Here is a 15028-nt window from a genome sequence, read left to right on the forward strand (position 1 = left end):
GAAAAGTTGTTGAGGGTATCACACTACCTAATATTAAACTATACTATAACACTATAGTAATCAAAACAGCATGATACTGACATAAAAACAGACATATAAATCAATAGAACAGAATAGAAAGCCCAGAAATGAACCCATGACTATATGGTCATTTAGTTTATATATGGTGTCAGGTGGGTACTTGAAGTATTAGAGAGATCACTCTGTAAAGTATATGATTGTCTAACCGACAATCTAACTGTACACCTGAAACTAATACAAGATAATACTAAATGTAAACTCTAATTAAAGAATAGTATTTACAAAAGAGATGTGATTTGTGTGTACAATCTAGCTTGGTAAGCATGGATTATACCTTTAAGAGACATCAGGTAACTGAAGATCTGGGATACATTTATTCAAAATGAATGGTTTCAGATATGTGCAAAAATGACAGAAAAAAAAAGAATAGAAGATTGGTGACTGGTCTTAGTCTATTTTGTATGTTTGTGTTTATGGCATTAAAATAGCAGAAGAAGGCCTGACCTGTGGTGGTGCAGTGGATAAAGCGTCGACCTGGAAATGCTGAGGTCGCCGGTTCGAAACCCTGGGCTTGCCTTGTCAAGGCACATATGGGAGTTGATGCTCTGATACCAATCTCTGATATTTTTTATAGTAATAATTTTTCTGACATATCTCCTTGAACAAGGTTAAATAAATAAAAAATAAATAAATGGGATTGCATCAAACTAAAAAGTTTTTGCACAGTAAAGGAAACTATCAACAAAACAAAAAGACAACCTACTGAATGGGAGATGATATCCACCAATGAAACATCTCATAAGGTGTTAGTATCCAAAATTAATAAAGAACTCATACAACTCAAAGCCAACCCCCAAACAATCTAATTAAAAAGTGGGCAGAGGACCTGAAATGATGCTTCTCTAAAGAGGACATAAAAATGCCCAACAGACATATGAAAAGATGCTCAACACCAGAAATTGTCAGAGAAATTAATATTAAATCATATTGAGATATCACCTCATACTTCTCAGAAAGGCTAATATCAATAAATCGACAAACAACAAGTGTTGGTGAGAATGTGGAAAAAAGAGAACCCTCATGCACTGTTGGTGGGAATGCAGATTGTTACAGTCACTGTGGAAAGCAGTATGGAGGGTCCTTGAAAAATTAAAAATGAAATTTCCTATGTCTCATAGTTCGCTTCTGGGTATATATCCAAAGAAATCTGAAATACTAATTTTAAAGACTATAGGCCTACTTATGTTCACAGCAAGGTTATTTACAGTAGCCAAGATACGGAAGCAACCCAAGTGCCTGTCAGTAGATGAGTTGGTAAAAAAGAAATGGTATATATACAATAAAACATTATTTGACCATAAATAGGAATGAAATCTGACCATTTGTGACAACATGGATGGACCTAGAGGGCGTTATGCTAAGTGAGATAAATCAGATCAAGAAAGACGTACCATATGATTTCACTTATACGTGGAACCTAAAGAACAAAATAAATGAACAAATAAAGTAAAAACAGACTTATAGATACAGAGAAAAGACTGATGGTTCCCAGAGGAAGGGGACGGGGGACTGGGTAAAAAGGGTAAAGGGATTAAGAAGTACAAATTGGTAGTTAGAAAATAATACTGTGGATGTAAAGGACAGCATAGGGAATGCACTCAATAATACTGTAATAACTACATATGGTGTCAGGTGGGTACTTGAAGAATTAGATCACTCTGTAAAGTATATGATTATCTAACTGACAATCTAATTGTACACCTGAAACTAATACAAGATAATATTAAATGTAAACTCTAATTAAAGAATAGTATTTACCAAAGAGATGTGATTTGTGTGTACAATCTAGCTTGGTAAGCATGGATTATACCTTTAAGAGCCATCAGGTAATTGAAGACCTGGGACACATTTCTTCAAAATGAATGGTCTCAGATATGTGCAAAAATGACAGATAGAAAAAAAAGAATAGAAGATTGGTGACTGGTCTTAGTCTATTTTGTATGTGTGTGTTTGTGGCATTAAAATAGCAGAAGAATGTGCCAATAGAAGGGCATTGGACAGTATGAAATATAGAAATGTAGGGTTCAGTGACTGGAATTAGCAATGTTTATTCAATCACAACCTGAATATCATCTTTCTCAGCACGTGGCCCTTCTCTCTGCTCTATTTTATGCTCAGCAAATAGCCCCTGTGTTCAAATCAACCTCATTTTATATTTTACCCTTAGAGATACAAAGCATGGTTAAGCTCTACGCTGTTTGGAGCATATTAGGACCTTTAGACACCTAGGGCATTAAAATAAACACGGTGCTCACCCAACCATGTAATTTACAACTCAAAATAAGTGTACAAAGGTCGACATAAAGTTCTGATTTTCTAATGGGATTTCTGTGATGTTTTGGGAGGGATAAATTCAACTATCAAATTCTTTCCCACAGTTAGCATACACCCCATAATATTCATAGCTTAAAGTTGTCCTGTCTAATATGGTAGCCACAAGCCACAAGTGATCATTTAAATTTGCATTTTAACTAATTAAAACTAAATACAATTTAAGATTATGTTTTTGGTTGCACTGGCTACAAAACTAATGCTCAATAGCCACGTGTGTCTAGTAGTTACTGTATTGAGTAATGCATATAACCGTATTTTTGTTCCATAAGACGCGCCTGACCATAAGACACAGCTAGGGTTTTAAGGAGGAAAATAAGAAAAAATATTCTGAACGAAATGGTGTGTTAAAATATTTAATAATATACTGTATTTTTCATTCCATAAGACACACGGGCATTTTCCCCTCCACTTTTAGGAGGGAAAAATGCGTCTCATGTAGTGAAAAATACAGTACAGGTATACACTTTCCCTCATCACGAAGGTTGTAGTGGACATTGTAGATAGATATATGGATGAACAGATAATAAAAGAAATAGAAAGGAAGATAGGATGGATGGGTGGATGGGTGAATGGAAGGAAGGAAGGAAAGAAGGAAGAAAGGGAGGGAGAAAGGAAGGAAGGAAGGAAGGAAGGAAGGAAGGAAGGAAGGAAGGAAGGAAGGAAGGAAGGAAGGAAGGAAGGAAATAATTCTAGACTGATATCCATGTATAGTGCTGTGTTAGAGTCATCTCATACCTGCGTTCTAGAAACAAATGTTAAATATTTAGATAGCCATTTTGTGAGATGGTTGTCAAACTATTGGTACTTTAAAATTAACCATGATGGGATTATTTATATTATGGAAATAAACTTTAAATCAGAGATTTTTGAGAGGCAGAGATGGAGAGAGAATATGTTTACATCACTGGTCTACTTATGGGTATATATGGAAATATTTGTTTGCCATATCTATGTAAATATATTTGATGTTCTTAGGTTTGTTCACCAAGGAGAGCTAGAAACAAAAATACCCTGGTAGGAATGAACACGCCCAGATCACAGAGTTTGGTTTCTAAATATCGCATCTCACTAAAATGAACCAGAGCTCCTTTGAGAAGTGACTGATTTGAGGACTGATCTGGGGAAATAAAGAGAAACTAAGAATGTACAACACCAAGAGTGAACCCTAATAGAAACTCAAGTGTGAATGTAGGTTCACTGATTGTGCCAAATGATCCACACCTGTGAGGGATTTGATCATCAGGGAAGCTGTGTACAGGTAGGGAGAAGTGGTGTACTGGAAGTCTCTGCACCTTCCTCTCAATTTTGCTATGAACCTAAAAGTGTCCTAAAAAATAACATCTTTTGGAAAAATTAAAAATTAAAAGGGAGGAAGGAACCCAGAGCCCACTTAAAAAAAACCCCAGTGAACAAATCTGTGAGAATTTGGCCATCAAAAAAAAAAAAAAAAAAGAGGCCCTGGCCGGTTGGCTCAGCGGTAGAGCGTCGGCCTAGCGTGCGGAGGATCCGGGTTCGATTCCCGGCCAGGGCACACAGGAGAAGCGCCCATTTGCTTCTCCACCCCTCCGCCGCGCTTTCCTCTCTGTCTCTCTCTTCCCCTCCCGCAGCCAAGGCTCCATTGGAGCAAAGATGGCCCGGGCGCTGGGGATGGCTCCTCGGCCTCTGCCCCAGGCGCTAGAGTGGCTCTGGTCGCAATATGGCGACGCCCAGGATGGGCAGAGCATCGCCCCATGGTGGGCGTGCCGGGTGGATCCCGGTCGGGCGCATGCGGGAGTCTGTCTGACTGTCTCTCCCTGTTTCCAGCTTCAGAAAAATGAAAAAAAAAAAAAAAAAAGAATAATGTAAGAGTGTAAATTTATAATATATTAGTTCATATTGATATAAATAAAAAAATAAATAAGAATGAAAAGGTTTTCCTTACAATGAAGCAGTAATTCATGAATATAAAAGAAATGAAAAGAAAGCTATCATTTTGCAACCATTAAAATAATAATGATTTCAGTTAAAATTCAATAATGGATGATAAAAGTAGCAGGTGAAAGTTTGAAGAGAAACAGAATATTTACTTAGTCTCAACAGCTTCCCAAAAGTTACTTATTAATATAAGAGGAAAATTAAACTTCACAATTAATCTAGTGAACACAATTTTAACCACGAGTTCCAAGTTAAGGTTACCAACACTGGGGCAATGTGCCTCCTAACATGATGAAAGCTTAATGCAAATTTCCAAACAGAGGTTCTGAGTCAGTGGGACTGGGTGAGACCAGAGAAGGACACTGAAAACAAGCTCTCCAGAGGTTCTGATGAAAGTTATTCACAAACCACTGCTGACTTCTGGGCATAAAATTCTTGTTTATGGCCCTGGCTGGTAGGCTCAGTGGTAGAGTGTCAGCCTGGTGTATGGAAGTCTGGGTTCAACTTCTAGTCAGAGCACACAGGAGAAGTGCCCATCTGCTTCTACACCCTTCCCCCTCTCCTTTCTCTCTATCTCTCTCTCCCTCTCCCGCAGTCTAGTGGCTCCATTGGAGCAAAGTTGGCCTGGGTGCTGAGGACAGCTCCCTAGCCTCCACCTCAGGCGCTAGAATGGCTCTGGGCTCAACGGAGCAACGCCCATATGAGCAGAGCATCGCCCACTAGTGGGCGTGCCAGGTGGATCCCGGTCAGGCACATGCGAGAGTCTGTCTCTCTGCCTCCCTGCTTCTCACTTCAGAAAAATACAAAAATAAATAAAATAAATTCTTGTTTATGGGGCCCTTTAAGCTTGGAACAAAATTCTGTCTGCATGCCTGTAGAAAGTGCCTCTCACTACCATTTATATCGAAACATGTAGGAGATAACTCTGCACCAGTAAAAACAGCAATTAACTGCAAAGCAAGGGTTAATTAGAGACAGGAGATCTTGCAGTGTGTTGGCCATGGAGAGACACTGGCCTGGGTTACTCAAGTGCAGGTACGCAGAATTCTTGGAGGAATACCTGCAAGAACCAGATGGCCTTTGTGATTGATAAGCTCTGAGACTCGGACTCTTCTTGAGCCCTTCTTCATGAAAAGAAACAGTAGATATGTAGGGTAGGGAATGAAACGAATGGGAAAAAGGCTTGTGTAACTTTCTAGTTTTAACTGCTAAGCTACGACTTTTAGAACTCAATAAATATGCAGTGGCGCTGTTTCTTGGGGCTAGACCCACCTAAGAGTTTCAGTCCTCTGCCCGTTGTATATATAATCTGGTGTGTCTTTTGCCTTGCGAGTCCAAACCTTAAAGAAATTCTTAACATAAACATGTCTTTCTAAATTTGGCTGAAATTCTTATCTGCCAGGAAAACTTCATGCACATTTTCAGAACCAGCTCCTACTTCGGAGCTTCCCAACAATGGCCCTCTGAAGAACACCTTGTTTACCTTTGTGGGAGTCTGTTTCTTTGGACTTCTGGGAGTTCATCATCAGCTGAAGCAAATCCACCCGGTGCTGGAAGCAGAAGGAGAAATTTCAATGTTAGAAATAAGTCAAGCGTGCAATATTCAATTTCTTTCCTGATAATATGGCCCCATTAAGTCCAGAAGTGTGACCAGTGCTGCCTGAGTCATTGCGAATAGAAACATCCAGCTACTAATCTTAGAGAGCAGGATGTTTCCCTGAGAGAAATGCAGCCATTATATCCAGGTGCTTTTTGGCCCCCATCTCTCTGATCTTCAGGTTCTCTGGCTTTTGAACAAGGCTTCCTGGCTAAAGAGTTGCCTGCTCCCTCTCTTGTCAGACCTGCTAGTTCACAAAAAAGTCTCTGACCTCAATCCTTTTTTTTCTCTAACCTTAATTCTTAATAAATGGCCACACAGATTAATCTCCTGACATTTAATGACATTATTGGCAGTTTTTCTGTGAGCAGTTTCAAATGCCTCCCTATCCCAGAACTCTCCACAACATTCAGTGCAATCCTGGGTACCTGGCCCTATCCCCATGACCTGCAGACATTTGCGTGCAGGCCCCCAGGCCTGTGAAGGCAACCTCAATGCCCAGAGAAGACGCCTGCCCTCTCAGTCTCTGAGCAGGCTTCAATTTAGGATCGAGTGCGCTCCACCTGCTTCCGGATGGAAACTGCCATTGCAGAATAGATCAAATAGGCTTGGAATTGATGTGATTATTTGCCAATTTAAAATCTAGGGAATTATGATACCAGGAAAATAATTTTTAAACAGTAATTTTTATACTTTGATTATTTACTGAAGGTTAGTGCTTAACTTCTATCTTAATAATATTCATGCAGTAATATAATCTTTGTGCTTATTATTACATTTTAAACAATGCCTCTCTGACTCAGTTTTATTTCCTTTCTTAACCTTCACCTTCTTCATTCTCCACAAAATGTTTTAACTTTCCTCCTGTAAACCTAGAGTTCTCTGCCTCCCTTTAGAAAAAGAGGCCTGACCTGTGGTGGCGCAGTGGGATAAAGCATCGACCTGGAGCACAGAGGTCGCCTGTTTGAAAACCTGGGCTGCCTGATCAAGACACATATGAGAGTTGATGCTTCCTGCTCCTCCCCCCTCCTCTCTCTCTCTCTCTCTCTCTCCTCTCTAAAAATTGAATAAGTAAAGTCTTTTTAAAAATGCATGGAAAAAAATCCCCTAATATAAAACAGGGCCTGGCCTGTGGTAGCGCAGTGGATAAATCATTGACCTTGAGCACTTAGGTCACTGGTTCAAAACCCAGGGCTTGCCTGTTCAAAAACAAATACGGGGTAATGTTTCCTGCCTCTCCCCTTTCTCTCTCTCTCTCTCTCTCTTCTCTAAAATAAATTTTAAAAATGTTGAAAAGAAAAAGAGAAGTGTGCATATCATATGTATACAGTTCAATAAATTATCAAAAAGTGAATACACGCATGTAACTACAGACAGATTTTTACCTTTTCTTTATCATGAAGGCGACTTTCTTTCATCCTTTTTACAGATTTTTTGAAAAAATCAGTAACGCTTTTTGGAAACATACAAATATTTAATGCTTCAAAAACTGGGTTAAGGAATGGAAAGAGCACTGTAAGAAAAAAGAAAGCCAATGAAAATATGAAATGTACCCAGAGCTGTTATAATTTTCTCTACCAACCAGAAGAGTAAAAGACACCAGGCTCCTTAACCAGAAGCCATTCCCTCTATGACCTTTGCTCAGACACAAGGCCATGACTGAGCGAGGGCATGTCCACACATGCGGGGCACCACTATACCAGTGAGGTCAGTGGCCCCTTCTCATCTTTTGGGTGACTAAAGGAACAGGATTACATTCTGGAATAGCTTTGCCTTTTATCTATTAAACTAGACTGTCTTTGAATAAACCAGACTAGATTCTGATACTTTAATTAATCACATTGTTCAAGAGATAGCAATCAGGTGCACATGCATTAACAATGTGAAACACTATATATCAAAATATCAACAATCATTGTATCTAAGAGTTTAATTATAGGTGAGTCTTATGTAGATTTAACACATTTGCTATCAGACTCTTAACGTGTTTATTTATAGAAATAGACAAGTTAACTTTAAAATTTTTATAAAATTGCAAAGGATACACCCAGTATGGCCAAATGGTGAGGGAGAATAAACTTGTAGAACTCAAACTTCCTGATTTTCTTTTTTTTTTTCTCTTTTCTTTCTGAGTAGGGGAAGATGTGGGAAGACTGCCACATGCGCTCTGACTGGGATCTACTTGACAGCCCCATCATAGGCTGATGTTTGAATCAACTGAGGTATTTTTAGATTCTGAGGCTGATGTGCTCAGACCAGCTGAGCCATTTTCAGTGCCAGGATGACACTCAAACCAATCGAACCACTGGCTGCAAAAGAAGAAGAGGGAGAGAAGGGGTAGAGGGCGTAAGGAGAGCAGCAGATGGTCACTTCTCTTGTGTGCCCTGACCAGGAATTGAACCTGGAATGTCCATATGCTGGGCCAATGCACTCTCCACTAAGCCAGCCAGACAGGGCCCATCCTGATGTTCAAAACTTACCACAAAGCTATTATAATTAAGGCACTGTGGTACTGGCATAGGACAGACATATAGATCAACAGAATAGAATTTAGAGTCCAAAATAAACTCATGTGTCTAAGGTCAACTAAATTTTCTTTCAATTACATTTAAATTATTAAATTATTTTTAAATTACAGTTGATATATAATATTATACTAGTTTCAGGTGATCGATATACTTATTAGACATTTCTATACCTTATGAATGATCACCCTAATGAGTTTATTACCCATCTGACACCACACAGAATTATTACAATATTATTGACTATATTTTCTATTTGATACTATACATCCCTATGACTATATTTTATAACTGACAATTTTTACTTCTTAATTCATCATACCTTCTTCACACATCCTCCCAATACCCCTCCTATCTGGCAGCCATCAGTTTTTTTTTTTTGTATCCTTGAGTTTATTTCTGTCTTGTTTGTTTGCTTGTTTTGTTTTGTCTTGTTTTAGATTCTGCATAGAAGTGGAGTCATACTGTATTTGTCTTTCTCTGTTTGATTTATTTCACTTAGCATATACCTCATAGGCCCATCCATGTAGTCAAATGTGGCAGAATTTGCTTCCTTTTATGGCTGAATAGTATTCTATTGTGTGTGGGTATGCATGCCTGTGTGTATATTACATTTTCTTTATTTATTTATCTGTCAATGGAAACTAGGTAGTAAACTAGGTGTACATTTTAAATAGATGAGTTATATAGTGTGTGAATTTATCTCAATAAAGCTTTTAAAAGAAAGAAAGAAGAAAGGTAGATGGGGAGAGAGAGGGGGGGAAGGAGGGTGGCAGGAAGAGACAAAGGGAGGGTGGAGTGAGGGAGAAAGAAAGAGGAATATAGTAGTCTACATACTTATTAAGAGAAAAAATGGATCGAGGAAGTTAAATTTTAAGAGCTTCTTGGTATTTTCCACAAAGGGATCTTGCGGATTGCTGAGGGAATCGATGTTCACTCCAAATGATGTGCTAGTAATTACATCCATGCTGTAGGCCCCAAAGAAGCTGGGTAGAGAAAGAAAGACATGGACAATTAGAGTCAGCACCTCTTTACTATCCTCATCCAACACATACAACAAGAACGGCATGTCAACTCATGTCCAAGTAAAGAGTCAAACAACTGTCCAAAGCACCTGCTAGAGCATCTAAAAAATCTATGCTCTTGTCACACTCATCATGACGTGTTTTCAGCTGCCAGTGATGCAGCTGGCCCTGTGCTGGGGTTATGGGGACACTAGGGCAAGTTAGACCCAGCTATGGGTGCAGGGAGGTCAGTCAGAGGATTAGAGACTCGTAACCAGACAAATTACAGTGGTGTGCTTTGAGTCTGGACAATAGTAGCTGTACTGTGCTCGAGCAGGACAGAGGGTAGATAACTAACTCTTTAGTGGGATCAAGAAAGCTGACATTGGTCTGAGTCTTGCCTCACCACAGTCTCTATACTCAGAGCTGATTCCTCTTCAGCCCATCACAGAACAGCAGCACCCAGCTCAGAGTTGCCTGGAATGTCATCCCTCCTTCTCTGATTTCCTGCTAAAGCTCCTGAAAGACCCCCTCTCCTCAATTCCAGTGATCTGAGATTGCCCCGAGGGCAGACTCATTTCTGTAAAGTGTAAGAAGAATGTCCCTAGTTTAAAAATAATAAAAATAAATCAGTCTAAAATCGATCTGGGGGAATCCCATAGGTAAATGATCTTATGTCCCCAGTTTTGCCAGTTTACATCTGCTGCTCCTGCATAATTAAAAATACCTTACTCTAGACAATAAGTGATATGGTCACCCTACCCCTAGTCTGTATAGGACCTTCTCTCTTTTGGTAATAAAGAAAGGAGAAATGCTGGTAAGATTTAATATTTAGTATTTTGCTGGTACCCTCAACAAAATCATGAAGGGATTGAAGTTGTTCCAAGTTTCATGTTGTAACATCCTTGCCCTACCCACTGCCCATCGATATGCACCAGTGCCTTCCTCTGCCACTATCTCACACTCTACATTAAACACTTTATAGTATGATCGTGTTTCTTGTTTTTAAACTCTGTATTTTTGTCTTCCAGAGTATCCAAGGTAACAATGAAGTGGACAAATTAATCTTTGCTTATGTACCCAAGAGAAAGCATTTCTCTCCTAGCTGCCCTCCTTTTCTGGGTGAGCACATCTTGGTGGGTAGCCCATTGGAGTTCTAACACCACACACCTACTTCTGTTTGGTCACAAGAGTGACTCAACAGTGGGAATTGCAGCTCTCTGATGGCAGCTGCAGGTTCTCAAGGTAGAGCTCAGAATCCCAGCATCTGGGCTCCTACTTACTCTTTCAAGTTGACAGGTTTGCCTTGTTCTGTTTCCTTCCTCAAGTTGTTCACCAACACATCTGCATATTGGTGAATGATGGGGAACATCTAGACACAAAATATAACATTATCCAAAGTTAATTGTGAAGAATCAAGTCCTAGAAGGACCTGGCTTTCACAAGCATGGAGCAGTAAGTGATATTTTATAGTGAATCTTAAAATGTCACTGCTCAGACATAAAAGTAAAGATCACTTTTAGGAAGCTCAAATTCAGCAGCTACCCTTGGAAAGAAACTATCATATTTTCTACCTGTCCCCAGATGCATCCTTTCAAGTACCTGATTAAAAGTCCTCTTATATTCCTACCTCCTTGAGCTTTCCACTGGTGAAGGTTGGAGACAGCAATGTTCGTATTCTCTTCCAGGTTTCATCCTCAGCCACAGAAATGGCACTTTTCATAAACCCCACTGGACCAAAAGGCTAGAATTAAAAGCAAACGACATTTTGCCTTACATAACTTCTGCAAGTCAGAACAGTTGTAGAAATTTTGTTAAATGGGCATAAACTATTCAAACAAATATTTAGTAACTGTCTACTTAGTATTATGCCCTGTGCTAGATACTCTATAAATACCTATCCCCAATGTCTAGCACCCTGGGAGGATGGAGGAGACCTTCAGCTCTCTGATATGGTTTCTAGCCTTTATTCTAATCACTTTTTTAATGCAAATGAATCATGTGATAGGGAAACTGCTTTTCCAGGGAATAGATAAGAATAAGACCTATTACATCCTTCAGGGTTATGCATAATAGGAAGGGATTCTTGTCAGATAGCCAGATAGTCTTGGCAAACAGTATATTGCCTCAGACCAATTCTATTTTTACTTATATGTGCAACATAACCAACTTTAAAAAGGATGTCTTAATATAATGATTTTAAAAAGTGATTAATACTTAAAGATTAGAAACCTATTTGCTATTATTAAAGAATGATAAAATTACACAGAAATCTTTTTCTATTACATTTTCCTACCAGGAATAAAAGAAAAAAGGAAGAGGTAATTTTATTTCTCGGGATGGGACTGGCCTATCAAACCAACCTATTTGAGTCTTTCTTCCACCTTTTAACACTACATTTTGTTTTAAAACGTATTTCTCCAATAAGCATTCCTGATAAAAAACTTACCCACTAGGAAGAGAGGAAAACTTTCTCAACTTGATAAGGAGCATTTACTAAAAAATGTGCAGCTAACATCACATTTGATCATGAAAACCCAGAGCAACAGCACCAAGATGGCATAGAATCCAGCATCTATTTCCCCACAAAGAACATCTAGACAGCTATCCACACACAAAAATAGGTCTAGGAGAGTTCAGTAGTTCAGTCAAGAGGCTAAAGCAAGAGAATGAAGCAAACACCCTGAGAATAACTGCACAAAATGAGGGAGAATAGTTTTATATTGCCTGCATCCTCTCATCCCCAGGCTGGCACTGCTCAGTGCCAGGAGGGAAATCCTCAGCCTGGGAGACTCCCCTTCCTACAGAAAAACAAACAAACAAACAAGGTAAGTAGTAATGTTCTGTAACCTTTCAGGATGCTGTATAAATGGCCTGCTTTGGTTTCACTATAGCAGCATAGATGAAAAATCTAGTGACAGCAAAAACAAAGAAGAGCAAGAACTGCCAGTATCAGTCATTTGTCAGAAGCTGTCATGCTTTTCCATGTGCTACTTACTCTGCAGAAGACACCAAAAGACTGATGCTGAGGAAACCAATAGCCATCACAGCCACTGTGAATTCCCTGCTGAATTTGCTGCTGAAGCTCCACTGGATTTCACATTTGGAGATTCTAGCAGTCTGAATTCTGCCTTACTACACCCCACACCCACCAGAACTGCCCTAAGTTGTGCTACCACCTTGAGACATTGGATCCATTCCAGCAGCAAGCGTTGGCATATGTGGCTGACCATGTGCTTAACACTAGCCTAGTTCCCTGCAGCTGTTCAGGGGCCTGATAGCCCTGCCTCTTGTTAGTGGACTAAACCACATTTGTCCACAGCTAACCCTTGCAGCTGCACACATGCACACTGTCAGCCTCAACTCCAGTCCCCAGTCCCCACAGCAGTGCATGTGTTTGCAGCCAGCCCATGCAGCCACGTGAGTGCACACTGACAGCTCAAGCACTCTAAGCAAACTGTGCCCACAGTTGGCCCCAGTTCCTGACACTGGTTCTGGCCATTACCATTGGGCATACATATGCAGTTAGCGCCCACCAGTGAATGCTTTATATGAGCAACTTTGGCTACTACTACTGCCTGACAGTCTCTTGCTGCTGGACCTGTTGTTGCTGTGATGACCCCAGAAGCCCCTGCAGCTACGATGGAGACTGAACAGCTCATGCTGCCAAGGATCATGCAGTTGATGATGTTGTGAATTCCAGCTGCCTAAGCAACCATGCTCTACTGACCTAGAGTCACAACACATGCCCAAACTAGCACTGAGGACCAAAGAACACTCCAATATGTCCCAAACCCCAAGTAAAGGTCTTTCCTTAAGTCATTTCATAAAGTCTGGAGAGTTGATGGGTTCTTCAAATACACAGACACTATTGAAGAATGACAAGAATCATGAAGAATCAGGGAATTATGACACCACCAAAGGCACATAATAAACTTGCGGTAACTGACCTTAAAGAAATGAAGATCACAAATTGTGTGACAAGTGATTCAAAATAATTGTTCTAAAGAAGCTCAGAGAGCTACAAAAAAAATTTAACAAGATCATTTGTATTTCTTCTTGGGAGAAGTGTCTGTTCATGGGAGGGGGTTGGGGGAAAGGTATAAAGAGGGACAAATATAAGGTGACAGAGGATGATTTGACTTTGGGTGATGGGTATATACAACATAATCGACTGTCCGAATGATGTGGAGATGTTTACCCAAAATCTATGTACTCTTGTTGATCAATGTCATACTGTTAAATTTAATTTCCTAAAAAAAAAAAAAGGTCATTTACTGTAATGTTTTCTAAAATTTTCATAATCCCTGTAGTCTTGCAATGGTGTCAGTGTGTTGTTGTTAACCAATTTAATTTTTAAAAGTTTAACCACATGGACAAAACTACAATAACAAAATAAAAAGTTCAACAAAGATATAAAAATACAAAAAAATGAAAGCTGAAGAGTACATGGTTGAACTAAAAAATGTAACAGAGCTACAAGAGCAGACTCAGTAAAGCAGTTGAAGAATCAGTGAACTTGGAGACAGATTATTTAAAATCATCCAGTCACAGGAGGGAAAAAAAGAATGAATAGAAATAAAGATAGTCTAGAGAACTTATGAGATACTATCAGATAGAATTTGCATTATGGGGGCCCTAGAAGTTGAGGAGAACAAAAGGGAAGAAATGCTATTTTAAAAAATGTCTGAAAATTTCCAAAATCTGTGGAAATACATGGAAACTCCAGCACATGAAGCTCAAAAGTCCCCACCAGATTGATCTAAAAATACTTCATCAAAATACATCATAATAAAATGGTCTAAAATCAAAAACAAAGAGAAAATCTTAAAAGCAACAAAAGAAAAGGTCTTATCACATATAAAAGAACCCTTCTAAGGCTATCAGCAGATTTCTTAACAAAAATCTTGAAGACCAGAAGACTGGGATGATATATTCAAAGTACTGAAAGAAAAAAAAAACACCTACCAATCAAGAATGCTTTATTGGGAGAAGTGATTCTTCAGAAATAAGGGTGCAACAAAGACATTTTCAGACAAACAAAAGTAGACAGAGTTCATTATCACTATAACTACCTTACAAGAAATGCTAAAGGGAGGTCTTCAAGATAAAATATAAGTATACTAACCAGTAACATGCAATCATATAAAAGTATAAAACTTGGTAAATGTAAATATATAGCTAAATTCAAAATACAGTAATATTGTAATGATGTGCAAAACACTTATAATTCTAGTGTAAAAGTTAAAAGACAAAATAATTAAAATAACTATAGATAAAATAATTTATTAATGAATATATAATACAATATAAAATGTAAATAACATCAAAAACTTAAAATAGGTGGATAGTAAAAGCATTGAACTTCTGAATGAGAACAAAGTTAAGTTGTTATCAGCTTAAATAAACTATTATATCTATAAACTATTTAATGTAAACCTCTTGGTAACCACAAAACAGAAACCTATAAGAGGCACAGGAAATAGAAAGGAAAAGAAATCAAAGCATATGACTATAAAATTTTATCAAATCCAAAAAAAAAATGACAAGAAGAAGAGAGGGATAAGGAACAA

The 15028-nt window shown here is 38.7% G+C and overlaps 1 protein-coding gene across 1 annotated transcript in view; it reads right to left on the reverse strand.

The window, feature by feature from the left end:
* The window catches only part of LOC136403444 (cytochrome P450 3A12-like), a 38478-nt gene that overhangs the window by 10359 nt on the left and 13091 nt on the right, over positions 1-15028 (reverse strand). Inside the window, exons 5-9 of the mRNA XM_066382182.1 lie at positions 11086-11199; positions 10739-10827; positions 9289-9437; positions 7312-7439; positions 5813-5879 (exon numbers count right to left, since the gene is read on the reverse strand). Coding sequence (XP_066238279.1) covers positions 5813-5879; positions 7312-7439; positions 9289-9437; positions 10739-10827; positions 11086-11199 — 547 coding nt within the window. The remainder of the gene's footprint in view (positions 1-5812; positions 5880-7311; positions 7440-9288; positions 9438-10738; positions 10828-11085; positions 11200-15028) is intronic.

This window comes from Saccopteryx leptura, chromosome 4 (genome assembly GCF_036850995.1).
Source record: "Saccopteryx leptura isolate mSacLep1 chromosome 4, mSacLep1_pri_phased_curated, whole genome shotgun sequence".
Taxonomy (NCBI): Eukaryota; Metazoa; Chordata; class Mammalia; order Chiroptera; family Emballonuridae; genus Saccopteryx; species Saccopteryx leptura.